At 39.8% G+C, this 26,413-nt stretch overlaps 2 protein-coding genes across 2 annotated transcripts in view; both read left to right on the forward strand.

Annotated features, from left to right (window-relative positions):
* LOC132972469 (endosome/lysosome-associated apoptosis and autophagy regulator family member 2-like) overlaps positions 1 to 18,698 on the forward strand; it is a 52,576-nt gene extending 33,878 nt beyond the window's left edge. The window contains exon 23 of the transcript XR_009672914.1: positions 18,686 to 18,698. The gene's annotated coding sequence lies outside the window, so the exon portion shown is untranslated. The remainder of the gene's footprint in view (positions 1 to 18,685) is intronic.
* rasgrf1 (Ras protein specific guanine nucleotide releasing factor 1) lies at positions 757 to 26,162 on the forward strand. Its single transcript, XM_061035325.1, has 27 exons — positions 757 to 1,598; positions 6,270 to 6,376; positions 6,661 to 6,808; positions 8,372 to 8,464; positions 8,559 to 8,812; positions 9,859 to 9,938; positions 10,033 to 10,226; positions 11,558 to 11,667; positions 12,995 to 13,113; positions 13,606 to 13,766; positions 15,217 to 15,280; positions 15,506 to 15,648; positions 15,786 to 15,868; positions 15,969 to 16,217; positions 17,842 to 18,212; positions 18,309 to 18,428; positions 19,338 to 19,508; positions 19,613 to 19,719; positions 20,149 to 20,261; positions 20,366 to 20,426; positions 21,739 to 21,842; positions 21,937 to 22,021; positions 22,114 to 22,311; positions 22,390 to 22,469; positions 22,568 to 22,685; positions 22,786 to 22,854; positions 23,745 to 26,162. Exons 1-27 carry the CDS (start codon positions 1,323 to 1,325, stop codon positions 23,835 to 23,837), a joined length of 3,771 nt encoding a protein of 1,256 aa, XP_060891308.1. The 5' UTR covers positions 757 to 1,322; the 3' UTR covers positions 23,838 to 26,162.
* Positions 26,163 to 26,413: the final 251 nt, after the last annotated feature.

Here is a 26,413-nt window from a genome sequence, read left to right on the forward strand (position 1 = left end):
AACATCAGAAATGTTTAGTTTAGATGATGTCAGTACCATTCATCTCAGAAACTCCAAATTTTTGTATTTACAACTTTGTGCTTCTCTGTCACATTAATCCAGCTGATAGAGAGTTTACAATGTTACTGTCCTGAGTCTTAAGTAAGATGAACTTTTTAAATGTAGCAGCAGCCACTTACAACAATGGTTAAACTGCATGTTAACCATCACATTCATACTGCAACTTATATTATCTTTAGGCATACTATTATGTATAAAACATTTTTTTTTAATTGCCTCTTTACTAAAAACCCTTTGGGGTGTTATAGGAGGAAAAGGGCACCGAGTGTTTCTACTAAAATACATAATGGCTGCTGCTTTGGTTCTTGATTTCATACATTTCATAACAGTGTCTGAAAAAACAACAACTCTACATTTATCTGAGTTCATGGTGGGTGAATGTCTAGTAGGAAGCTCTTAAATTGCTAGGAAGTGGTCCTAAGAAAAATATATGCGTTTGATGACTTGCGTTGCCATGAAAAAGGTGCATAATGGTTTTATAGCAAGACTGGAGCCACCTGCACAATTCAACCCTTTAAATGGTAAGTGACAATTTGGAAGAACAAAAAGCATGAGCAGATACTTCCCAAAAGAATATAATGGAGTAATAAACATTTATTGACCAGCTTGCTTAATCGCCGATTTCTATAGAAGTGTTATTTTCTGTCATGCTCTCGTGGACGTCGCTCATTCACTTCTCTCCTTGCGTCACTTCTTCTCACCACTACAGGAGGATTGGAGAGGAAACTCAACTTATGCGGCATCTTGTAGAAACGTCTCTGTCCAAGGTCCTGAAATCTGCTTTCACAAGCATGCGTCATGTGACTTCACCCAGCACTGCCTAGCTCAGCACCGAGCCTGCTGGTTTCTGGAGATTTCATGTGAGAAAGGGGCAAGCACCAAACAACGTCCCCTCTCTTTTTTTTTTTGCATTGTTTAGAGTGTTTCCTTTTTTTTATTGCCTCCTTTCTTAACTCTTGTTGGGTTTTTTTTTTTTACGCACGATCGAATGATGTGGACCCTAAAAGCGTACGACAGAGTGAGTATGACAAAAGATTTTAGGATGCTGGACTTGTGCTGCTCGTTTTGTTGCTCTCTTTTTACCTAAATGCCAACACGGTGAATGCGTCGGACAGAGTGGACGAGCCTGCAGCCAGTGGTCCGCATTCAGAACATCTCGTCTTTCTTGCTTTGATATTTCTCAGGAGCGACTGCAAAAAAAAAAAAAAAAAAAAGGATGTAACAAGCGATCCACCTTGCGCAGCTGAAGTCTCCTCATCAAAATGCAGAAGGGAATACGACTTAATGATGGTCATGTCACCTACCTGGGGCTTTTGGCAAAAAAGGATGGTACAAGACGAGGATGCTTAAGCAAAAAGAGCTCAGACAACACAAAATGGCACACAAAGTGGTTCGCTTTGTTACAGAATATGCTCTTTTATTTTGAGAACGAGTCCAGCTCTCGGCCCGCGGGATTATACCTGTTGGAAGGATGCATATGCGACAGGGCGCCTTCACCCAAACCTTCACTGTCAGCCAAGGAGTGTTTGGAAAAGCAGGTATGGAGCACACACACACACACACACACACACACACACACGCGCGCGCGCGCGCGCGCGCGCGCGCTCTCTCTCTCACTCAACGCTTTATTGTTTTTCAGGCTTCATGTTCAAATATTGACGGGGGGGCGCTGAATTGCACAATTTAACTCTATTTCAGTCCAGAGTAAAGCCTTTTGTTGCGCATATATTCTCATTGTATCCAATCGCATGATGACCTCAAATCCAGCAGAAGCAGAATAGCACGAGGTTCCAGATTGCTGTATTGCAAGTTATGTAATCCATGCATGGCATTAATGATGAGGTAACAATATTAACACCTCATGGTATTACAGCAGCCCTGGTAATGAGCCTTGCAGTGTTTTCATGCGGGTTGCAGCAAACCCGTGCTTGATCCCTTTCTTTCTTTCTCTCTGTTTTTTGATGAGATTAGTTGCGCATGGAATGTTAATAGTTTCTGGTTTATATCACGGGGACGCATTAACAGTCTTGTGAGTTATTGTTTTTTTTTTTTGCTTTTGACTTTCGGTTAGCTTTTTCAATGATTTTTTTATTGACGTTTTAGGGCGGTGAGTGATATACCTAATGCTGCTTCCCATAAAACATGACAAAAAAAAGTTGTTGCCTCAGGGTTTCCATCTTGTGGCTCAATGATAGTATGACGGCTTAAGCTCGAGAAACAGCAGGGTGCCAGTGATCAGTCAGCTCTGAGCCAGATGAATAGAACAATACGATTCAGCCGAATTGATTTTTCTTTTGAATTAGTCACCTTTGTTAAGGATACTCCATCACACACTACTACACACAGATACAAAGTACTCGTGGAAGGATTTGTACATTTAAATCTGCACAAGATGTATTTATTCCTTATAAAAGATCTTACTTACTGTTTCTTAAACAAGCAAAACGTGGGAATGAGAAGGACAAAGGTGGATGCGTTTGTTATTTTGGATGTTATGATAAACAGTAGAGGGACATAATACCTCACTGCCATCAGCCCTCCTCTCCTCTCTCCAGGCTCAGTGCCTGACTCTGTAGGTAGGGCTTCAATCCAAAGTGGGTCCAGGCTCTTCCTGTGAACAGCTGCCTTTGTGCTGACAAGGCATAATGCAACATACTGGCTAATGTTTTTGCCCACACAGTTGCTTTAAAAGCACACAAAAAAAAACCCTCCCTCAAAGAATCTAAAAAAAAATGTTTCTCTTCTGTCAGCAATGCTGTTTCCTTTGCATGGTGCTTTTTTCCTGATACACATATAGGAGCATGCTGAGAATAGCATGAAAACAGATCTCTGCCATCTTTGAATGGATTCCTGACAAACTACAGGAAAGATTTGTGTTTCTCTTTGTTTTCCTGAATCACATTTGTAGAGAGTGAAAACACTGAGGTCTGCACAAAGTATGAACAACTGATGTGAGTGATATGATGGTCTACTGAAACATCCAAATGTAAACAAACACCCTTAACAAGGACACATATATCCTCTATCTCCCATCCCCACCTGTATTCATGTTTCTGTGGCAATGTTTTCCCAATCCACCATAATCCCTACATTATATTTATCTCCAAATGCACTTAGTGTGAAAATGATTATGCGTTTGAGCCTGTGGTTTCCATGGCAACCCTTATTCGCATCCTTAAGAATGATGCAGTTAAAAGAGAAGCGGTAACAGAGAGGAGAAAAAGTACTTTGTTGCACCTCTTCTGTTAATGCGAGCGCTTTCTGGGTTAAATTCTTTTTGTCGCAGCATCTCGGAGGGGTCAGAGTCCGTTTATAGAAAACAATACTGGCTCACACTGGGGGGGGGGGGGGGGGGAAACAGCCCTTCAACCAATGAAACAGGAAGCTACCAAAGCAAGACATGCTTCAATTGACATTGGAGTTATTAGTAAATCAAAAGATCAGGCTAATAATATATGATAAAAAACATTTTTAAACATGGCTGATAAAGCTAAAGCTCCTGGTTAAAATCTGGTTAAAAGTGAATGCATGTATCATGATTACAGCAGTTCTCCTGGGAATATATCACTGAATAGATCTCATTATATGATTCAGGAAAGTCCTTTTACAGTACTGCTGCAACAAAGCAGACCTGCTTTTCATTGGGCACTAATTACATACAACATGTGCAATACTCTAATCATGTTACAGTTAATTAAAATTCACTAATATTTATTTAGCAGTCACTCGTTTCTGCAGGAACAAGTGTGACAGAACAAGTGTGTTTCACCGATTAAAGAGCAAGTACTCGTGTGTGTTTATGTTTCATCTGTACTGTATCAATGTGGAATTACTGTTAAGGTCTGTGATGATTTTAAAGGCGAGCCAGCCATGAATATAAAGCAGGAAGCAGACAGTGTGCTTACCATGTCCTGAGCTATTTTAGAAATAAGTCCGGCTTTGCTCTCGATGCCAAGAAAAAGCTTGTGGCAGCTACATTTCTGTCTGTGATTGATTCACAAGCAGCACCTACAACCATCAAGCCTCTTGATGATGATTTACAATAGAGCAGTTTAAATCTTAGACAGGAAGCCGATGATCATTGTCATGTTAAAAAAAAAAAAAAGTTAAATATGTTAAGTTTAATTTTATTACATTTTCAACGCTTAAACTCATCCGTAAATCTTTAAATCATCAGGTTCCTCGTGGTTCCATGTAGATAGTCAGGCTCTATAACACATCTAATGGAGACTGTAAGATGCCCTTTCGTAAATCTTCACTCGGACAAACAGCCTTTTTCTGTTCAGGGGATCGATATGTGGAATGCTTTACCTGAAGAGCTCGAACTGGAACCAGACTGAAACTGATTTTTCTTTATAGAGGACTCAGTCTTGCGGTCATGTATGATCTTGTTCTTCCTGTTTTATATTGTGTTTGTTCATGATAGTTTCATTGTTTGTGTCCTGTGCTTGTTTGGTTCTGTTTTTGTGTATCTGTTGTTGAATTTTATGTATTTTAAAGGCTCATGGGGACTGGCATTACAAATTAGTTTAGGCTATTTAAATGTGTGGCATCAGTTGATTCCATACATGTCCCTATACAAATAAAAATGAAGTGAATGTGCATGCACCCTTTTCACTTTATGGAGTCTTGATTCAGTGTATCAGGCATCTCAATCACCGCTGTATTTTTTAATGTTTTGTTGGGTTCGACATCATTCACAATTTGTAGACAAAAGTCCTGTTGTATTTTTATCTGAAGAGATACTGAGAAAACGTTCAGATTATCTCTCAGGTTGATTGCTCTTCAAAGTACCTAGAATGCTGACAGATTTTAGAAAATCTGCCTTTTCTTATAATACACCATGTGCATGGAGTAATCTTCAAAAAGAGATACAATTCGACACGCTGATATCAAATGTAAGAGCATCTTAAGAAGGTGGTGTTGACAGAGCTGTGTGGTTGTTTTTAATGAAAGGCCACTTGTGTATTTAAACTGTTTTTAAAACGTTTGTTTCAATGGTACTTCCTGGTTAAATAAAGGTTTAAAAAAAAAAAAAAAGCTCAGACACTCACGGAACTCTCCCAGAGATCATGAGGGAAAACTACAACATCATGCATACCTCTCTGCCAGAAATAGATTTTCTTTGACGGTAGGATGAATACCTAATGAATGTGAAGATAGAAGAGCAGTCAGCCATGAATAATGATCAGTCTCAGGTTGATAGGCGCCTGTTGAACATCTGCAGGCCAAAGATTAGAGTCTTGTGTCCCTGAACATGGCCAGACAACAGAAAAGATGACATTTCTCTTCTGGTAGATTCTGATCTTTCTTTTGTTTTAACTGGAAACAAATGCTAAATTTAGCTCTCACAAATGCCTCATAACAATACAAAAATTAAGTAAAAGCAGCTTGTATTGCCTTTGACAATGTGGTTTGTGCATGTGCGTACCTATGAGGGTATTATTTTTATTCTTATATAATGTTTTAACGGGTATTTGGACACTTTCTCTTGAGTTCCAACATATTTACTTTCTTTGCAAACCCACAAACATATTTTATATAAACATAATATTGGCTTATTACATTTATCAAAATATTTCCACCAGTGAGTGAGTAATGGTTTTGTATTCAGAATGTGGTTCAAATAACAAGATACGTATTCTGAATTTACAATTTAAGTAAAATGGGACTTTTTAAGGGGGAACACAAAATCAATTATATTTTACAACAGGGAAACAGGAAATGTGATCCAATTAATGGTCAATGCTTAATCCATGAAGAGTTGTAAATAGTAATGATAATAAAAAATAATAATAGTAATAATAAAGATTCAGTTGAAAAGAGACGGGTATCATAGTTGCAGTTATGTAATTGGCTCCAGCTGCAGCTATGTCTTATGGCATTTACCTTCTGGGAACCAGAGACATCCCAGGAACTGGGGGAGGCTTCCCTCAGTGTGCTCCATCAAGTGCAGTAGTGGGCGAGGACGATGTGGCTTCCCCAGGCCCTGTGTGGTTTTAAATCACCTGCTTGATGTCTGCAGCAGCGAGGTAGAGGAAAAACACAAAGGCACAAGCAGAAGCCTCAGTTAAGACACGATACAACAGATTGATCCAGAGGCTATGTAATAATGAATGGTCCTGTCTTTGTCAGGTTAATTACAGTCTTGTTGTTTCTAATTAGAACTTCCCTCAACCCCCCCCCCCAACCTCCCCAATTTGTTTCAGTACTATTTCACTGTCAGCTTCACCCAGGAAAACCAAAAGGCGCTGGAGTTACGCACCGAAGACGTAAAGGAATGCGATGAATGGGTGGCTGCAATATCACATGCCAGGTAAAGGCACACATCAGTGAAATATGCAGACATGGCCAATCAAAGTTAGAATAGTCGTTAGAGGGTAAGTAATCCGTCAGTCTGTTGGGGATGTTGCCACACTTTCACAAGTGTTGTTAAAATATAAGAAACGACAGATAAATGCTTTTTTCACAAGAGAAACCAGATTGCTTTGATATTGGTTGAAACTACATGTACTGTTGTCATTCTCATTACTAAAGCTACACAACTATGTTTGTGTGTGTGTGTGTGTGTGTGTGTTTGTGTGTGTGCATATGTTACAGTTTCAGAAACTTGGCCACCGAGCATGAGACCCTCATGCAGAAGTATCTTCATCTGCTTCAGATTGTGGAGACGGAGAAAACAGTTGCTAAGCAACTTCGACAACAGATAGAAGATGGGGAAATAGAGATTGAAAGGCTTAAGTCAGAGGTAATATTCCCTGTGATGCCTATACACCGAGGAGTAGAGATGTAAACAAGTATGAATACATTATTCCGATATGACCATGATAACGCGCTCTGAACAGATACCAGCGGAGTCTAAATATTTGCAGGCATACACTCTCTCGCCCATCTCTTGTCAATTAGCCACACATCTCACACCTGTTCTTCTCAGACTCAAACCTCACTCAGACTTAATCTCACTGCTCTACAATCAGCTGGATTCACACTTAAGAGAGATGTCAGGATCTCCGATTTAAGGACAAGCAGCATGTTTTCCATGTTCCCAATTGTAGACTTTAGACCAAAAACACAAAGAGAGATAGGTTTTTGTTTTTTAAGTTTAACCTTCAGACAGAAAGGTTCATCGTCAATAACTTTTGAATAATATTCTCCAGATATGTACAGATCAGAACAAGGCTTCACGAATGTTCCACCGGTCTTAGTTTCTGCATGATCTGATTGAATCCTGAGTGGACTGCACAGCAGAGAAGAAAAATGTGTAACTGAAGTCGTCAGGGACCTTTCTTAAAGTTCATGTAAACTGACCGAGAGGCTTTCATATTTATTAGCTTTCTCGTTTATTTTTCCACAAACTTTTTAAGTCAACGTCATTTTAATCTGGGCCTGGATAGGACCTACCGCTCTAAACAAAGGCCAATTTGTTTTTGAGGAATTAAAAGATAAGCTTTCTTTTTTTTTAGGGACTCAGTAGAGGAAAATAAACTCTTTTGTATTATTATTATTATTATTGGGTAAAAGAAAATGTGTAAAGTGTACAACTTCTGCACAAAGGAGCTGTCAGTGGATAAAAATATCTAAGAATACATTTCATATATACAATAAATACGAATAAATATATTAACCCTGACTCAGCGCTTAATCAGCCGGATTTCTGGGCAGAGATTACTTTTGTACCACAATAACCAAGAATCACTGGATTCTTGCATAGTACCTATTATTTTCTGTGTCCTTATTATTGTTATGCTTGTTCTATATGTAAGTAATGGAATGGAAATGAAAGCACTGCTCTGTCACACAGAGAGAGATGCATTCATCCTGACCACTTTCACTTTCCACTTGGTGCGTCTTCTGAGAAACAATGCCTCAACAGGATTGTATTCTCAAGATCAAATAGCCATTTTACTTTAATGTGCAAGTGTGATGCTTGAAATCAAATTATGCGCTGAATATGCATGAACGCAGCTATAAATGCAATAACGATTAACTCTCTGGCCGTCTACGGAGTAAATGGAGACACTTAGCTTCAAACAGTTCAGGGCAGCTCCAGTCTATTATTGGCTGTTTACCTTGTTGCCTGTCTGCTACATATTGCATTTAAATGACCAATATAAATACATATTGATGCAGAGATAGCAGCCAAGTGAGCACAGTCAGTTTAGTCAGGCTAATGTCTCAGTGTTGACAGTGCTGACAGGTTCTGTCCTGTTTACTCATTCACTTTGTTTACATACTGGTGCAGTAAGTGAGAAGGAGACAAGCGTGGAAGTGTGCAATGATTGCTCTTGTTTTTCTGGATGCTTCCCGGCAGATTGGTGGCCTACTCAAAGACAACGAGAAGATCCACGCAAGTCCTGCAGCTGCCCCGACCGATGACGACTCTGAAATTAAGAAAATCAAAAAAGTAAAAAGAAATGATAAACGTTTGTAAGTATATTTTCAGAGTGTATTCTTCGGAAGAGAAACTGATGAGAGTTTTTTTTTTTTTTAAATCCCAGGTCCAGAGCTTCCTGCGAGGCTGGATCTGCCGGAGGAAGTGGAAGACAATTATCCAGGATTACATCCGCTCGCCACACGCAGAGAGCATGAGGAAGAGGAACCAGGTGGTATTCAGCATGTTGGACTCTGAGGCCGAGTATGTGCAGCAGCTTCATATACTGGTGAACAACTTCCTGAGGCCACTACGCATGGCAGCCAGCTCCAAGAAACCACCCATCACCCACGATGATGTCAGCAGCATATTCCTCAACAGGTTGGATACTACTCACAGAACACTTCCATACATTGCCTTAACCAATGTATTCATCTTAAAGGGAGCATGTGTGTGTGTGTTTTAGAATTAGTAGCATGATGGAGTAGTGTTATTGTGGGTGTTACCTTGATTGGTTTATATGCCATGCAGCTGTGACTCAGTTGGTAGAGTCGTCGTCTCTCGACCGTAAGGTCAAGGGTTCAATCCCCAGCTCCTGCAGCAACATGTCCGATGTGTCCTTGGGCAAGACACTTAACCTCGACTTACTCCTGCTGCTTCATCGGCGTATGAGTGTGATGTGAATGGGATTAGTTACTTCTGATGGTCTCACTACAGCAACCACTGCCATCAGTGTGTGAATGTGTAGGTGTGACATGCGGTGTAAAAAGCACTTTGAGTAGTCAGAAGACTAGAAAAGCGCTATACAAGCTCAAGTCCATTTGCCATTTACTTGAATGCAGCAATGGGCCAAGGAAAGAAAAAATGTTTGGACAAATAAAGAAGGGCTCGCTAGAATAATGGATGTAAACAAAGCATGACTCATATTTAGTCTTTTCTTATAAAAGTTGTTTAAAAAAATTTATTTAGCTAAGGCTGAATTCATGTGTCTTTGAATTCTGTCGCCTGTCAAGACAGATGTGTGTTGAGAGAATTACAGATTAAGAATTAAAAGATGTTTTGATATTTGATATGATTTGTTGGTCTGTCAGTCTCACACTTCTGTATGTAGCAACTGATTAAGATGAATTTGCAGTAATGGACTTGTAATTCTAGTGCTGACCAGCTGGTCGGCAACTTTATTTGCAAAGTTGCCGACCAAATTGCATGATATGACTCAAAAGCTTGTATAATTTTTACTTGTAGAGAACCTCCATCCAGATTGTGTAATACTTACAGGATTGGAACTGCAGAACATGCCACATCAGAATTATTTTTGCAAAAATGTCTCTGTCGACTCTGACAGTCGTTACATCCGTATGATACGATGAATGAATGATAAGCACAAGAAATATTGCTGATATTTTCTATTCTTTATTTTCTTTCAGTGAAACTATCATGTTCCTACATCAGATATTTTACCAGGGTCTTAAAGCCAGAATAGCAAGCTGGCCGACATTAGTCCTGGGTAAGACGACCTCTTTTATATTTTGAGTTCATTTTCATGGCACCCTTGTTGTTTGTGTCATTGTTACAGTATCTTGGTTTTAATCTCGTTTTAGCCGACTTGTTCGACATCCTGCTGCCCATGCTGAATATCTACCAGGAGTTTGTGAGGAACCACCAGTACAGCCTGCAGATCCTGGCTCACTGCAAACAAAACCGAGACTTTGACAAGCTGCTGAAGCAGTACGAGGCCAAGCCTGACTGCGAGGAGAGGACTCTGGAGACCTTCCTCACCTACCCCATGTTCCAGGTTTGCTCATTCAGCTCGCTGATATACACAAGAAATAAAGGCAGACCAATTTGTTTGCTTCAGAGGCTGTAGCCCGCAGCCAGATTATGTCGTTAATTCTGAGCTCTTGCAGCAACACTGGGCCAAGTTGTTCTCCTCACATAAAAATGTTACCTTTGGGGCATATAATTCAGCATCTTAATGCTAGTTGGCTATAGCTATGCCAATGAAACCCAGTTGTAGCTGTCTGTAAAGTAGTGGTTGCTTTGTTTACTTGACTTCCAACGCTTGATGTTTCTTATATGTGACCAAAATTCAGAAAAATTGAAGGCCCCCTAAACGAAAATCTAAAATTCTAACTGGAATCTACAATCTCAAGAAGGTATAGACAAGCTTTTCAACCACTTAAAATATCTTTGATTGTTGATAATGTCTTGTCCTTTCTCTTTATTTGGTCACTAGCTTTAGAAGTCAATGTCTCTTCCAAAGATATTTTGAAACATCCCTTTAAAATTGAAACTTTTTTTTGTCAGTTTTTGTCAGTAACCCACTGGCACTGTTAAATCAACAGAGATGTTTCTTTAGCTGTTTACATCCAATGTACAATTGTAATTGTACTAATTCCTGACACAATGATAATTTTCAGGTTTTAGTCATAGCCTTAAAGTCATATCATTGGCTTTTTTTTTTTCCTTAGTTGCAAATTTGGTTTAAAAAATTGCATAACCTTGAGTGGCTCTGTTGTAGTTGGTCTGTATCCAAGTCTGAGTTTGTAAAAGGTGACAAATGGTGACGCCAGTGAGGTTTTGTGCTGCCCAAAATAAAACATCAAAAGTCTTTTTTTGTTTTATTTCCACTGAGTATGTTATCATAAATAAGCTTAGGCCTCTTTTTATGACCATTGTGGTTCAGTCAGAGAACCTGCTCCCCCTTTTGAGCACACATTGTCTCTTTGAGTGATGTTTCATATTTCAGCAGCACTAATCAAGGAAAGAAAAAAGCGTCCATTTGTCTGCTATTGCTCAAAATATCCCTGTAGTGTTTTTCATGTCTATAAAAAGCGGTTGTTTTTGGAGCTCAGGTTTTAATAATGGCTCCTTTCTAGCAATGCAAGCAGTTTGCTGATGGTCCACTCTGTTGGGACCTACAGGTAGGCATGCAATGTTGTGTTGATGATACATCATGCTGATGAGTGCAGATTGTGCTCTCCATTGATACTCTACTCATTAGTTTAAATGAACAGGTATATTCCTTTGTGTACATATTTGTGTTTATGCATGCATGTTAGTTGTTATATGTGACCCCTTGTTCCTTCTCTTCTTCTTTCTTCTTCTCTTCTTTTTTCTCTGTAGATTCCCCGCTACATTCTTACACTGCACGAACTGTTGGCCCACACACCCCATGAACATATCGAGAGAAATAGTCTGGACTATGCCAAATCTAAGCTGGAGGAGCTTTCCAGGTACTTCCATGGAATATAAATATATATAAAGACTCGCATCTCAGCTGACATTACTCTGCACAACCTTAAACATCACAAACAAGAGGGTTCGTTTTAGAAGCTGGGAAACACACAATTAAGTCATGTTCTCCATCCAACAATGTAAAACAGGGAATTTTAACTGATTAGAAAAGTCTCAATTAAATAAGGAGGCCTCCATATCCACTACAGAGGTAAAACAGAGTGTCATCAGCTAAAAGAGTATTTTGTTAAAATGATCCAAAGTTTCACAGTGAGTAGTAGCCGTTTAAACGGAATCAGCATGAGATGTTGATTCAAAGAATACTTCACATGCATGTACAAGACATAGGGATGTAAAGATTAATCATAAAAATCGTGATAAATCGATTCAAAGGTGGTAAGATTCACATCGGTACTCTGAAAAATTAATCGCAATAATATGGTGAGTGTCAGCAGCTGTAGAGCAAGATTTTAAAATTGAGGTCGCACTACTGTCTTTTAAATCGGAGGTGTGGAAGCATTTTGGCTTCCCCGAGACAAAAAGAGGTGAGAAGATAACAGACAAGACAAAAACTGTGTGCAAATATAGCAAGAAGACAGGGAACTACACTAATAGCACAACCAGCATGATGCAGCATTTAACCCGACACCACAATGAGAAGCTCCAATCATCTTTTCTTGTTGAGACAAAAAAACTTAAAAAGCCAAACCACACTGAAAAGTGGGTTTTGCAGCCCCTAAAAGAATCTCTTTCAGTCATAATTTGTCTACAGTCTCATTTTGTAAAATAAATCGTGAGAGAATCGTAAAGTGAGCCCAGTATCGTGAATCGTATCGTATCATGAGTTGAGTGAATCGTGCATCCCTGACAGGGCAGTAAAGAGATAAGACAAGGGGCTAAAACTGACACCAATATTAACATTTTCAAAGCTGCGGGATATTTCCTGAATTTATGAACATTAACATCAATTTAGGAATAAAAAAAAGTTACCAGTATGACTACATTATGATATTATTCATCTGCCAATATATTTGAAGAAAAGAAATGTGTGCAGAGCAGCTAGTTTATTCTTTTTAACGCATAAAAACATAAAGAGGAGATTGATTAAATTGCTTATGCCCTGTGGACTGTGTGCATGGAGGTGCAAAACTAAACGTATTTAAAAAAAAAAGCAACTGTAAGTAGTCTGAAAGATCAAATCAAAATCTTTACATTAACATTAAAAAATACTTATTGTGTTATTGTACTTTGTCTCTAAATCCATACAGGAACATATTCAGTCCTTTACACATCAACTAAGAGTGATTTAATGTCCCTTTTCCCCAGAATCATGCATGACGAAGTGAGTGAGACTGAAAACATAAGGAAGAACCTGGCAATAGAGCGCATGATTGTAGAGGGATGCGAAATCCTCCTGGACACCAGCCAGACTTTCGTGAGACAAGGTATGTCCTGCTTTCAAGTTAGAGTCTCAGGTCCAATTGAAGAAACCTCCAGTTCCACAGAGGAGCAGAATCATGGCAAAGAGAGAGAGAGAGATTTGATGTCCCTCCTTACTTGTCTGACAGACTCATCTCACATCTCCAACCCTGCACTGGATGGGAATAACTCAGTTTTGGGCATCAACGTGTTCTACTTGTGAGGAGAGTCTTTAGTGTCCATTTCTAATTATGCTGTTAAGAGTCAAACATATGATTAATCCGGGACTTTAAGATGTAATATGTCCCCAAAAGGCTCCTATGGACAAGGACAGGGAAAACAGAAATACTAGATTGTTTAAATGAAAGTATCCAATGTGACTGTATTTTCATGCAGAGAAAGGCAAAACTCTTCTTGCACGATATTTTAAAATAATCTCCCGTCCTTGACTTGTTTCCGCTTACATATATTTCCCTCCCTCTGTTTCTTTGTCCTCCTTTTATTTCCACTATACACAGGGTCTCTCATCCAGGTGCCAATGAGCGAGAAGGGCAAGATCACCCGTGGGCGCCTGGGCTCTCTGTCCCTGAAGAAGGAAGGGGAGAGGCAGTGCTTTCTCTTCTCCAAGCACTTAATCATCTGTACCCGAGGTTCAGGGGGAAAGCTTCACCTCACCAAGGTGGGCATACACTGGTTCGAACTGGAAAATATCTACCTCTGTTTAAATTGAACAGATAAACTGCAAGGAGATGAACAATACAAGATGAGCGTTCTTGTGGGTTTAATCAATAAATAGTGGCAATTATCACTGGAACTCCATATGCTTAAATTATTATTAAAGAATTCTGCACAGGCTCACTGTACATGTCTGATTTGTATGCAATGGAGGGCTGGTGTATTATTACTCTTAATTACTAAACATTATAAGGCGGGAATAATGTCTGAGGTAGAAGGGAAGGGCAAAAACTTCAACTTAAGCGCTTACATAAACAAAAACTATTTTTGCAACTTACATGCATTAAAAACAAGCTGTAAACACAAAATGGACAAATACATTTTTAATAAATATAACTCAAATATCCTCAATCTTTGTTCTAAGTGCCCTGCTACATTCACCAGCTGGTCTCTAACTGTGTTTGTTGGCAGGTTTGTGATTAAATGATAGCTTTCTTTAAATTTAAATCTCTTCTTCTGCATATTGCTCCAAAATTGAAACTCTGAGAAAGAATCAAACGAAGACATTTTGAGATGATAAACAGCTAAACAATGATCATTTTTCTGTGGTCTCATTAAGGAAGCCTATTGTCATTTGTTATATAACAATTTTAAAAACCATGGTTGAATTACGATCCATACGATTAAAACAATATCATGTCCTCTTTCAGATACTTCTTAGTGTCTGACATTATTTCAGCTTTAGTTATTAGAAACATTTAGGTTTAGTATTAACTCTCTGGAAAGAAAGTTAGTTTCACTGTCGGCTGCACCAGATGCAAATTACACTCACAGGCACATGGGATCCACAGAAATCGATGCATGCTTTTAACCCGGTCAGTGCTGTTTCTAATTTTAACCTAACTGGTTTGTGTCTTATTGTGAACTCCTACAGCCACATCAGAGCCGTATTATTAAACGAAAATGAGCCAAAAACACAAATGATAATGTCAGTGACAAATTCTTAGCTGGCTTCTCGTCATGGCTTTAAGTTTTAGTAAAGAGGTCATACAAGACATGTGTGGAGAAATGTATAATATTAGTCTTTTTGATCATACAATCACTGTATTTTTGCAATAAGTTTAGAGCAGAGGAAAATGACAACTTGCAATTATGTATTGCCCTCTTGACCTTGAGTGATTAAAGAACATTAAATAAAAAATACTTTTAAAAAGTATTAAAATGTTTGGTGTTATTTAATATCTACTCCAGCAGAGTTTATTCACAGAAAGCAGAGAAGCTGCTCAGCCTATTTTTACATTTGTAATTCCCTTCTGATATATATTTCAAATACATGTTTTAGTAAATTCTTAGTCGCATTCAAGGGATGGACTCTGAACGATGAAATTGAACAGCAAGTTGGGTGAAATGAGGCTTGTGTGAAGAATTTACTGTCAGTTGTATGTTGTCTGCAGAATGGAGTCGTCTCTCTCATAGACTGCACTCTGCTGGAGGACCCCGAGGGAACAGATGATGAGTGTGAGTGTTTTATTCATATAGATGCTTTCAGAAAGAAAAATGCATCATATTTTCAGTGTGTGATGTTGTATATAATGTGTGACACCCAGATTGTGCCAGGATTGATTTTATATCTTATAATTCATATTTAGAAAAACCAAAAGCATGTAGTGTCACTAGAGATTAACACACACTCAAATTAAAAAAAAATTCAATTGCGATCATCTCTTTGTGTTTGACTCAAAGCCAAATCAGACAAGAGCGGCCAGGACATGGAGCACCTGGACTTCAAAATTGTGGTGGAGCCAAAGGACAGCCAGTCATTCACAGTCATCCTCGTTGCCTCCTCGAGGCAAGAGAAGTCTGCATGGACCAGTGACATCAGCCAGGCACGTCAACAAGCATCACCATTTCCAGCAGTCAGCGAAAAAAAGCTGAGGATGTCTGTAGCGAGCCTGCACGTAACAGAACTCACTAACATTTATTTTTTTCCTCCCTGTTTACTTCTACTGCATCTGTACTACAGTGCATAGACAACATCCGCTGCAATGGGCTGATGATGAACGCCTTTGAGGACAACTCCAAAGTCACAGTGCCACAGATGATCAAGTAAGCCTTGTTTGTATTTATATAATCAAGTCTTTGCAGCCTCATTTGTGTTCTGGCAATTCTTTTTATGTTTGTGTGTTTGTTTGTTTTTTCTGCGCAGGTCAGATTCGACTTTGTACTGTGACGATGTGGACATCCGCTTCAGTAAGATGATGAACTCCTGCAAGGTGCTGCAGATCCGCTACGCCAGTGTGGAGCGCCTGCTGGAGAGGCTGACTGACCTCCGCTTCCTCTCCATCGACTTCCTCAACACCTTCCTGCACTCCTATCGTGTGTTCACCACCGCCGATGTGGTTCTCGACAAACTCATCACCATCTACAAGAAGCCCATCAGTGCCATTCCTGCCCGGTGAGTCACATGACACTTTTACACAGATTTTGAAGGTAGACAACAGCTTTGATAGACAAACACATCTTATTTGATACATTTGTCATCAGTGGGCATAAAGATGAGATGTGAAGCATTGTTGTCCTCTTACCAGTGCAAAGCATGTTCAGGGCCAACAGAACGAGCAGGTTTTGACTTTAAAAAGGGTTTCTTCTAGAATTGCTAAATGAATAATTTTTTGGGGGGGATTTTGCAAAATGAGGATTTACAATAAACAGGCCTACTACAAGTAGTGTTTATAGTCTATAACATTTTGATGCAGTCAAATGAAGCTCAAGCTACTTATCAGCTAGTTCTCTGCTAGCTTGGACTTGAAAAAGAAAAACAGTGCTTTTTGCATTGATTTTGAATCCAGGAGACATGAAGGACAGCAGATAAATAAATACTGTGTTAAAATGTATATGCACTCTTTACATTTTGTCTGTTCCTCGCAACTCATCTTCTCACAACATTGAACAATCTTCATGTTACAATGCACCTAGTTTCTTTCTCTTTTAGCAGACGTGAACGATGAGTTTATTGTGGGTATTTTCACCCAAGGAATCTCAGTTCAAACATGCAGGCTGTGAAGCTGCTCATGCAAGAAACAGACGCAGGATGCACGTACGGGAGTACAACGATAACTTGGGAATAGGCTGCTGGAAAGACAGACTGATCAAAGTAGAGAGTGATAGAAAGACAAATATATAGATAGTCAAAGTTTAACAGTTTTGTTTCCGTCTGATTTGAGTTGCTGCTTGTGCATTTGGAGTTTGATTTTTAATCGTGTTTGGTTAATGTCAACACAGAGAAGCAGTAGATAATAGAGGAAGGCTCTGTGATACTTCAGAGTCATGGACTGTGCGAGTATGGACATGGGCCTGTGCTTGTAATTACGTGTCATGTTTCTATGTGTGTTTTTGTATATTTTCTGTGGTCAAAGGCAGTAATTGGGTCCAGTCTCTCCTGCCTGCCTGGGAGTGTCTAAACTGGGCTCTGTTGCTCTATGGCAACCAACCTCGCTGCTGAAGTACCCTTCCCTCCCTCCCTCCCTCTTTCTCTCTCTCTCTCTCTTTTTCTCGCTCTTTCTCGCTCACCCTCTCCTTATCTGCAAAGATCCATAGTGTGAAATATTGACGGAGTGTTGCAGCGGGGCTAACTCGACGTTCCACAGGCCTAGAGCGAGGGACCCCACTGTGGGGTTGAGATCACGGGGAGCTCCCCGTGCCCACGCCCTGCAGCATGCTCTCCCGTGGCGCTTGTCATGTCACCGAGAGACACCTACACTCGGCTGCTTGTGTCAGCAGTGGCCATGCGCACTATCACTCGCTGTGCTATTTATGGGAACCCGTGAGGTCGCCAGGAGGGTGGCAGGGAGTGGGAGAGGTTTTCTGCAACACTGCAGCTTGTGTTCTGCTCTGAAACGACAGAAGCAGCTGCATACAGACTTTTGGATGCTCGGCTGACTTGTTTCGCATTAATTATTCAGGAGGAGTTATGTAATTAGCAAAGCTCTTGAAACATAGACTTTACTTACCAAATATCAAAGAAACACAATTCCTGTGTTCTAAAAAAATCAAATGCATACATCTTCCCCTTGTTGCAGGTCCCTGGAGTTATTCTTTGCAAGCAGTCAGAACAGCAAACTCCTTTATGGAGAGCCTCCCAGCTCCCCCAGGGCCAGCAGGAAGTTCTCCTCCCCTCCCCCGCTCGCTATGGCCAAGAATTCATCCCCAAACCGCCGGCGAAAGCTCTCCCTCAACATCCCCATCATCACTGGGGGCAAAGCTCTTGACCTTGCTGCCCTCAGCTGCTCCTCAAACGGCTATGCAAGCATGTACTCATCCGTGTCCCCCTTCAGCAAGACCACCTTGGACATCAACAAACTGTATGTGTCCAGCCCGGTCGGCAGCAAGATACCTGATGAGGGAGAGGACAAGAAGGACAAGATGGAGGAGACCTCAGGGGGCAAACAAGGTAGGTCAGCAGGAGCCGGTCATCAGGGATTGTTCAAATTCTGATTTTCTGCAGCGATCCTTTTCGATGACCTGTGTCATTTTGTTTGTGATGTAGATCTCTCTGTACGAGAAGAAAGTGACAACGACCACAATCAGAGTGATGATGGCGATGCAGAGGCCTCTCCCATCAAGTCACCAACCACCCCAAAGAACGTCAAATGCAAAAACTCCTCAGGTACATCGTGTCCTCATAATGTGCATTGACATTTTTACCCCTTGATACTGCTATGTGAGGTGCTACCTGTGTCCAATGAGTCTGCACTAGGCTGATAATACCCTTAGGTTTTGGGGAAAAAGGTTTTTTAACGTTCTGTTTGTTTAACCGCAAACTAAGAGTAGGATAGGTTGAAAAGTGCTCGCTGTGCAAAACAAGACAAAAACATAAAAACTGTGAAGAGAAACTGATATAATATGCGTTTCAGAAATGGTTAGAATCATGTGAGGAAATCCAACGCTTGGCTTTAGTAGGCGTCAGGGAAACTTGTGTCATAGCAACTGCATCAAGAGCGTGTTTTCCTTTTCCGCCCCCAACAATGAGGCTGTTTCAGTTGAGCCAAGATTATCCGTGCCTTCTAAATCTTGGGACAAAACACACACATTCATTGTGCGTGGTGGAGAATTAACTGAAAAATGTGCGGCAGAGAGAGACGGTCTCTCTGCTCGCGGTGTAGGATTCTTAGCTGCTCATGATCCGTCTACAGTTCCAGGATTTAAACATAGCAGACTGCAGAGAATCTGTTGATTCCTCTGTTATGCTGATATTTGGTTGCTATATTTAGCTGCAACCATCTTGAATATCAAAGCCTCTTGGAAAGGAAAGTCTGGAGGGAAAGTCATGTTGGCCTGTAGTGCCCCCTAGTGGAGGATTGTGCAACAACAAGTAGGGCATTTTGCAGTGCATGTATATACAGACTCAGTTATATTAGTAATATTTGATATTTTACTGTGAGTTACATAGAATTAAAATGCTCTTTGTTTTTTATTTCCCTCCTAAAAATGAAGACTCATTTAATTTACCATAAAAAAAACAATCTCTTGCGACTTTCCAGATGGTTATTTTCTCTTGAATCATGCTTCCTCGTAGAGTTCTCCCTGTTTTCCTACAACAATGGCATGGTGATGTCCTCATGTCGAGAGCTGGATAACAACCGCAGTGCCCTGTCTGCTGCCTCCGCCTTTGCCATTGCTACAGCCGGAGCCAATGAGGGCACACCAACCAAGGAAAAATACCGGCGGATGTCCCTCGCCAGCACTGGTACACACACATCTCTCACGTTCATATCACTTATTCTTTGATTCCAATGCTATATCTTTCACATTAAGTGTAATGCATAGACTTATTCTAGATTTTCTTTGCAGGCTTCCCAACAGATCAGAGAAATGGAGACAAAGAGTTTGTGATCAGACGAGCAGCAACCAACAGAGTCCTTAACGTCCTGAGGCACTGGGTGTCAAAGCACTCTCCGGTAAAAATGTCCCAGAAAAATTACAGATCCACATAACACATACGTGTGTAACTAGAGAAAATATTCTGATTTACATCATCCAATCAGTTTAAGGTGAAAAAAAAACAAACAATGAAGCTTCTTGTCTCTAAAAAGAAGTTGCTTCATACAAATTGTATATTATTGACTATAAAAAACAGGAAGACTTTCAAATATCATTGTGCCATAAATGGGCTGTCTTTGGTTACATGTGCTATGCGAAAGCTTTTTTTACAGCTAAAAAAAACCCCACCAGAACTTGTCATTAAAAATGATTTTAATAAACTATTTTTTTTTAAGCAAAAATATGCTTTTTAGATTAAGATGTAATTTTAGTAAGGCCGATTAAACAACAGTAATTTTACAGTTGTACTAAAGTCACTTGCTTGTGTGCCGTCTGTTTCGCTCCAGGACTTTGAAAAAAACAACGAGCTAAAGACAAAAGTTATTGCCTTCCTGGATGAAGTCATGCACGATCCCGAGCTATTGACCCAGGAGAGGAAAGCTGCAGCAAACATCATCAGGTACTATTTTATAAAGGAATCTCAATGTTTTGTGTAAGCTCCTGTTTCTTTAAGACACAATATACTGTACAAACTACAGAGCTTTCCTCTTCACTGTCTGTCAGGACTCTAACTCAGGAAGATCACAGCGACAATCAGATAACCCTTGAAGATGTGACACAACTGGTGAGTGACGTTTATATTTGTGAATATCAAAGTGGAGTGTGGATCAGGTATAAAACAGGAGGAAGATATCTGCATTTATGAGCTCTTCATTTGTACGAGTGATGTGATGCTGATGATTATCTTCTTTATTAATTAATTGATTGCTCCAAGAAAACCTGATTCCTCTGATCACAATTTGACATGTACTAGTTAGGGATGCACCGATATCAGTAGCTGATGTTTATTTGTTGTGCCAAATTAATTCAATGCAGACATCTAGCAGACAAAAAAATAATCATTCAGAGAAGAGCACAAATAATGTGTTTGTTTTGTGTCATGCTATTTTCCTTATGGTTGTGTGTGTTGGCCATCCACTGGGCACTATGTGTAGCCTGGGTGGATGCTGTGGTTAAAGATAGGCTCCAGGTGAGGTGGGACAGGTGATTGAATGGAGGCAAAGAGTTTTTTTTACCGTGTCAGCCTGTCGGAGTTAAACGCATCCAACGCGGATTTGTTTGTTTTATTTATAGACAGTGGTTCATCATATTTTCCTTTATTTGATAAGAAGTGTTTAAAATAAATGGATTGAAATTTCTTGCGAGCTAAGCACGCGTCTGAAAGCTTCCACATTCATCCCTCAAGTGACTTTTCCAAACAATATTGGGTTTGTTAAAATTGGTCACTACAGGGCAGATGAAGTCACCTGTTGAACAAACTCTGACTTGTTTTCATTGACAAACATGAAAGCAATCGGTGACTTTGTAGGATTCTTACAGACTAAGGAGTCATGAAACAAACATCGGTATCAGAATCGGCAATCAGATTATTTGATATTTTAAAAAATCTGTATGGTCATCAGCCCTGATTTTACCAACCGGTGCATCTCTAGTACTAATGCATTATTTCCATCCAATAATCCAAAATTTTGAAGACCTGATAAACTATCAAAGAAGACTAAAAGTACAGAAAATATTCTCACTACAGAAGCCACTTTCTGATGCTTGACTGATCTAATGCATCAAGAATTGATGTTAAGCTAGAAGACATGCAGAACTAGACGTCTTGAATATTCCTCTCTGGGATATATTATACAATAACATCATTAACCCATTGTCATTTTTACAGAACACCTGACATACAGGCAGTTTCAAATTGTCGCCTCTCATTCATTGATATTCATTCCCGGACCGGTTTTCTAAATCTAAACATTGTTTTGCTATTTTCCAAAATCACATTCAAAGACGTACCCATGTTCTGTTTTCACCTACCTGCTGCTTTTGACTAGTTCCTGGGTGCAGTCTTCATCATTTTTGGTTGCTTCTGTATCTTCCAGATGGGAGAGGGGAGGACCGATCCCTTTGAGAGCCACTCTGCATTGGAGATCGCAGAGCAGCTCACTCTGCTGGACCACCTGGTGTTCAAGGTCATCCCATACGAGTGAGTGCCTGCCTCATCTGAGCTGCACATAAGAACAACACATGGATTCATTCAGTGTCCACTCAATCATCTCATTAACGTGTTCACATTACAGAGAATTCTTTGGACAAGGTTGGATGAAGAATGACAAAAATGAGAAGACGCCGTACATCATGAGAACAACAAAGCACTTCAACGACGTACGTTCCAGGCAACAAGACACAACAAAGTGTTCTTTTGATGAATTAAAGCATGACTCTGAGTTCGATCTGTCTCGTCTTCCCTTTGCAAGGTAAGCAACCTGATCGCCACAGAGATCCTGCGCTGTGAGGACGTGGTCACTCGTGTGGTGGTCATAGAGAAATGGGTGGCTGTCGCTGACATCTGTCGCTGTCTGCACAACTACAATGCTGTGCTCGAGATCACCTCCTCCCTGAACCGCAGCTCTGTCTTCCGCCTCAAGAAGACCTGGCTCAAAGTTTCCAAGCAGGTGTGTTTCTCCCCATGTTTTTTTTGTTTTAAATCGTGTGCTTGGTATTATCAGTAACTGTGTTTTTTTTTTGTCTAGACAAAAGGATTGATTGACAAGCTACAGAAACTGGTCTCATCTGAGGGGAGGTTCAAAAACCTGAGAGAGGCTTTGAAGAAGTGAGTTTACTTCGAGGACATAGTTTTTTTGGAGTTGATCAATAAAAAAAAATAATGCACTACAAGTAGATGATATTTTTTTTCCCCTCCCCAATCAGTTGCGATCCTCCCTGCGTGCCCTACCTGGGGATGTACCTCACCGACCTGGCTTTCATCGAGGAGGGAACGCCAAACTACACCGAGGACAACTTGGTCAACTTCTCCAAGATGAGAATGGTGAGAGTTTTGACGTCCTGACACGAGAGAGATGCTTTCAGCTAATGTGTGATTTTACAGTCAAGAGTAAAAAAATGTTCTGTCCTCATGTTTTTATTAGATTTCTCACATCATCAGAGAGATCAGGCAGTTTCAGCAAACAGCATACAAGATCGAAATGCAACCAAAGGTAAATGGATATTAGGACTGTAGGTGACGGGTGTGCAACCTTTTTCCTATTCGACAAGTGACATTGCATCCCAAGCGGAGGCACTTGCTCCATCGAGGGGCGTGTCCAGACCTTTCTGACAGTGGTGGCCTAGCTGCGGTATACTATATGCAGGGGTGACACGTTTGTGTGCACACATTATTAATTCTTTAACTACAAACATTAAAGTATTTAATAAATGGGATAGTCCTGTGTAGTTTATCTATACTGCTCGTCCCATTCAAGTATCACAAGGGGCTGGAGCCAGTCCCAGCAGTAATCGGGCGAGAGGCGGGGTACACCCTGGAGTGGTCGCCAGTCATTCACAGGGCAAACATTTAGAAACTGACATACGCAATTCAGAGTCACCAGTAAACCTTACAAGAATGTTTTTGGACCATGGGAGGAAGCTGGGATACCCTGAGGGGAGAACATGCAAACCCTACACAGAAAGGCCCTGTCCGACTGAGATGCAGACCAGGAACTGTATTTATCTTTTACCCATTATTAGGAACACAATAATAAGGCAAAAGGTACATTTGTAAGCTGAATTCTTTAAGGATATAGAAAAAGGTTCCCCAGTGTGTAAGCTGTTACGCAGCTGCCCGTCAGTAACCGCGGCTGTATTAGCTCTGGTTAATATTGTAGCTACTGCCCTAATGCTCTACTGTATACCCTGATGTTGTCTCTTTAATTAACTTGGTTATAACCTTCAGACAATATACTACTGCTGTCAATGAGTGGCCACTAGTTATTCCATTTCTTAAAAAGGGTCACTGGGAAATCCACTGGTTAAAATGAAAACTCTGCATAGTTTGAAGAACATTACGATTTATTCAACCTTCAAATTTTCTCTTCTGTTCACGTTTCAGGTAGCCCAGTATCTACTGGATATGAGCTCGGTTCTGGATGAAGAAAGCATGTACGAATGCTCACTCAGAATTGAGCCCAAAGTGCCCAACTGATGTTCAAGCCGGTCATCCACATTACTTTCCTCTGTTGATATTACACGAGTTCAATTGCAAATCAACTTTTGTATAGTTGTACATGTTTAATATTTACTCTTCTGTACAGTAGATGTCTAAGGTTGTTTGACAACACAAAAACCTTTTCAGTGTACATTTTGATTTTTTTTTTTTTTTTTAACGATTGCGATGAAGCCCCCCTGCTTTAAGGTTTCTTTTTCCTTTTGGGGTATTTCAAGCATAATAACAGAGGTCTCTTTTGATGAACACATCTGTGTCTTCTCAGTGACCAATGACATTATTTTGCATCATCTCATACTGTGTCAACTTTGCACTTTCTGAGCACCTGTGCTGCCAGCCATCGCTCTCTTTGCTTGAGTTTTGTCGATTACTGCGTTTTCTCTGCAACCAATGTAGCATTGTAAAAATGTAACCGCTTCAAATCAGGTATAAGAGCACAGAAAATATAACTTTGTTAAAAGTCAAAAAACGGTAACGAGTGGAGATGACAGCAAGGTATCTTCTGAAGCATGGCTGTCTCTGTGCTTCCAAAACCAAAACAGGATTTATTTTGTCATTTCTTTTCAAAAACTCTAATGTCAGGCGTTTCCAGCTGACTTTTTGCACTGCAATCCATTTTTATATACAACATTTTGTTGTGGAACACCCTGAAAAAAAAAACAAATATACTTATTCTGACTATAGGCTCAATGTGCTGAATGTTTGAAATAGCTCATGTTCTCACTAACTTCTTTAATGAACAGGTCTAAGAGTTCTACTGGCATCTCTGTGAGGCGTTACTTTGGTCCAGCATTGCTTTAAACTTGTAACTAACATGAGCATGCTAACATGCTCCGAATCTGACATTTTAAGAGATCAGATCTTCTAGCGGTTGCAATATTTCAGTCCAGATCAAAGAGGTACATCCGATCAACCAGCAGACTGGAACTGCAATCTCTTGAGTTATGCCTCAAGCATGGCTGAAACCCAAATGTATTGTTATTGAGAACATGACAGGGGAAAGAATTGATGAAGAATTCATTTATAATAATTCCACATATGATGCAGAATCACACCGTTTTTGCCAGTAGCAGGCAAACAATCTTAGGCTCCGTAACATACAATAGGGGTTCTGGAAGAGCTGCACTAAAATGCATTGCGTCATTAATCTAGAAGCGATACACTCCTTATCTTAGCTTGTTGTCACATGAGGAGCCCAAACTCACCTCAGACATGTAAATACATTTTTCCCTATGGCTGTGTGACAACATATAATAACACAAAAGCACTACATCTGTTAAGATTACAATGATTTGAGGCAAGAGATGAGTAATCTCATTTTACTGTTACACTTAAAAGTTACGCAAGTACAGCACAGTGAGTTCTCCTTGGTCCAAATTTTAATGTTTCTTGGTTTTAGTTGAAGTAATAAAAAAGATCATATGCAGTGGAAAGTGTTGTACCTTCAGGTTTGGCGATACTTCTGTAGAGTAAACAGTTGTTGCTCTTCTGTAATTTAAAAGACAATCTGTCCTTGCTGTTCCAGTGATTGTGGAACGTGACTGTATATCACTCTGTTATATGCATTGCTGTTTAAGATTTATGATGTAATGTATGTGAATGACCTCTGCCTGCAGCATTCAAACACTATTTTTGTAGTAGTATAAGAGAGAGTGACATGCTCTTTATATGAACATGGGAAAGTATTTTGTACTTTGTTGTTAATTCACCTCACTGAGATGTGCTGTACATTTTGTACATGCAACCCTGCATACTTCTCAATGTGGAACAGTGTAATCCTTTAAAATACAAACAAAAGAAGTTGTATCTCAAGCTAAAAACACAAACGCTTCAACAGTCCTGAAACCATGACTTAGAGGTAGGAGACAACTTTAAAGTGTTTTGCATTTATACTGTAATCCTGTCTATAACCATTTCTATTAGCAGGAATATAGTAATGTAGTGCTTATTCTGTGAATATTTGTATGTATTTTTACAATGTTTGTACAGTACACTTTTAAAGCTCATATGGCAGGCATGCAACACCTTCACAGACAAAAATATGACTATATACTTATACTGTATACACTTATACATGCACATACTCTTATAAGGTATATCAACAAATAAACATTTGCTGTTAGCAATACCCAGTGGTATGAAAATTATCTTTCAGCCCTCATGTTTCCACACCTAAAGAAATATTAACAGTTTTGTAAGAAAAACAGACAACAAAAGAAAAGATTTGATTATGGTGATACCAACCAATAAATACAAATATTGTTTCCCAGTTACCTCTTGCAAATAAATCCATTTTATATCAGAGGCCTTTTGTCTCAAGTGTTTTTGTAGTTCACCTTTCGGTTGAACCTGTGCTCCCTCCCAGAGTGGAATACAAACTAATCTCACACTGTTTGACGGCATCAGAATCTGTTTGTCCTATGAAGCCGGCAGTCGTCGCAGTTTTATGAATTAAAGATTCATGAAATAAAAACACATTTTTTAACAATACTGAAACAATCAGAAAATAGAGGGCCACTCATCCAAATGTTAAAAGATAAAGTAAACATCATTTA

The sequence above is a fragment of the Labrus mixtus genome, chromosome 4 (genome assembly GCF_963584025.1).
Source record: "Labrus mixtus chromosome 4, fLabMix1.1, whole genome shotgun sequence".
NCBI lineage: Eukaryota > Metazoa > Chordata > Actinopteri > Labriformes > Labridae > Labrus > Labrus mixtus.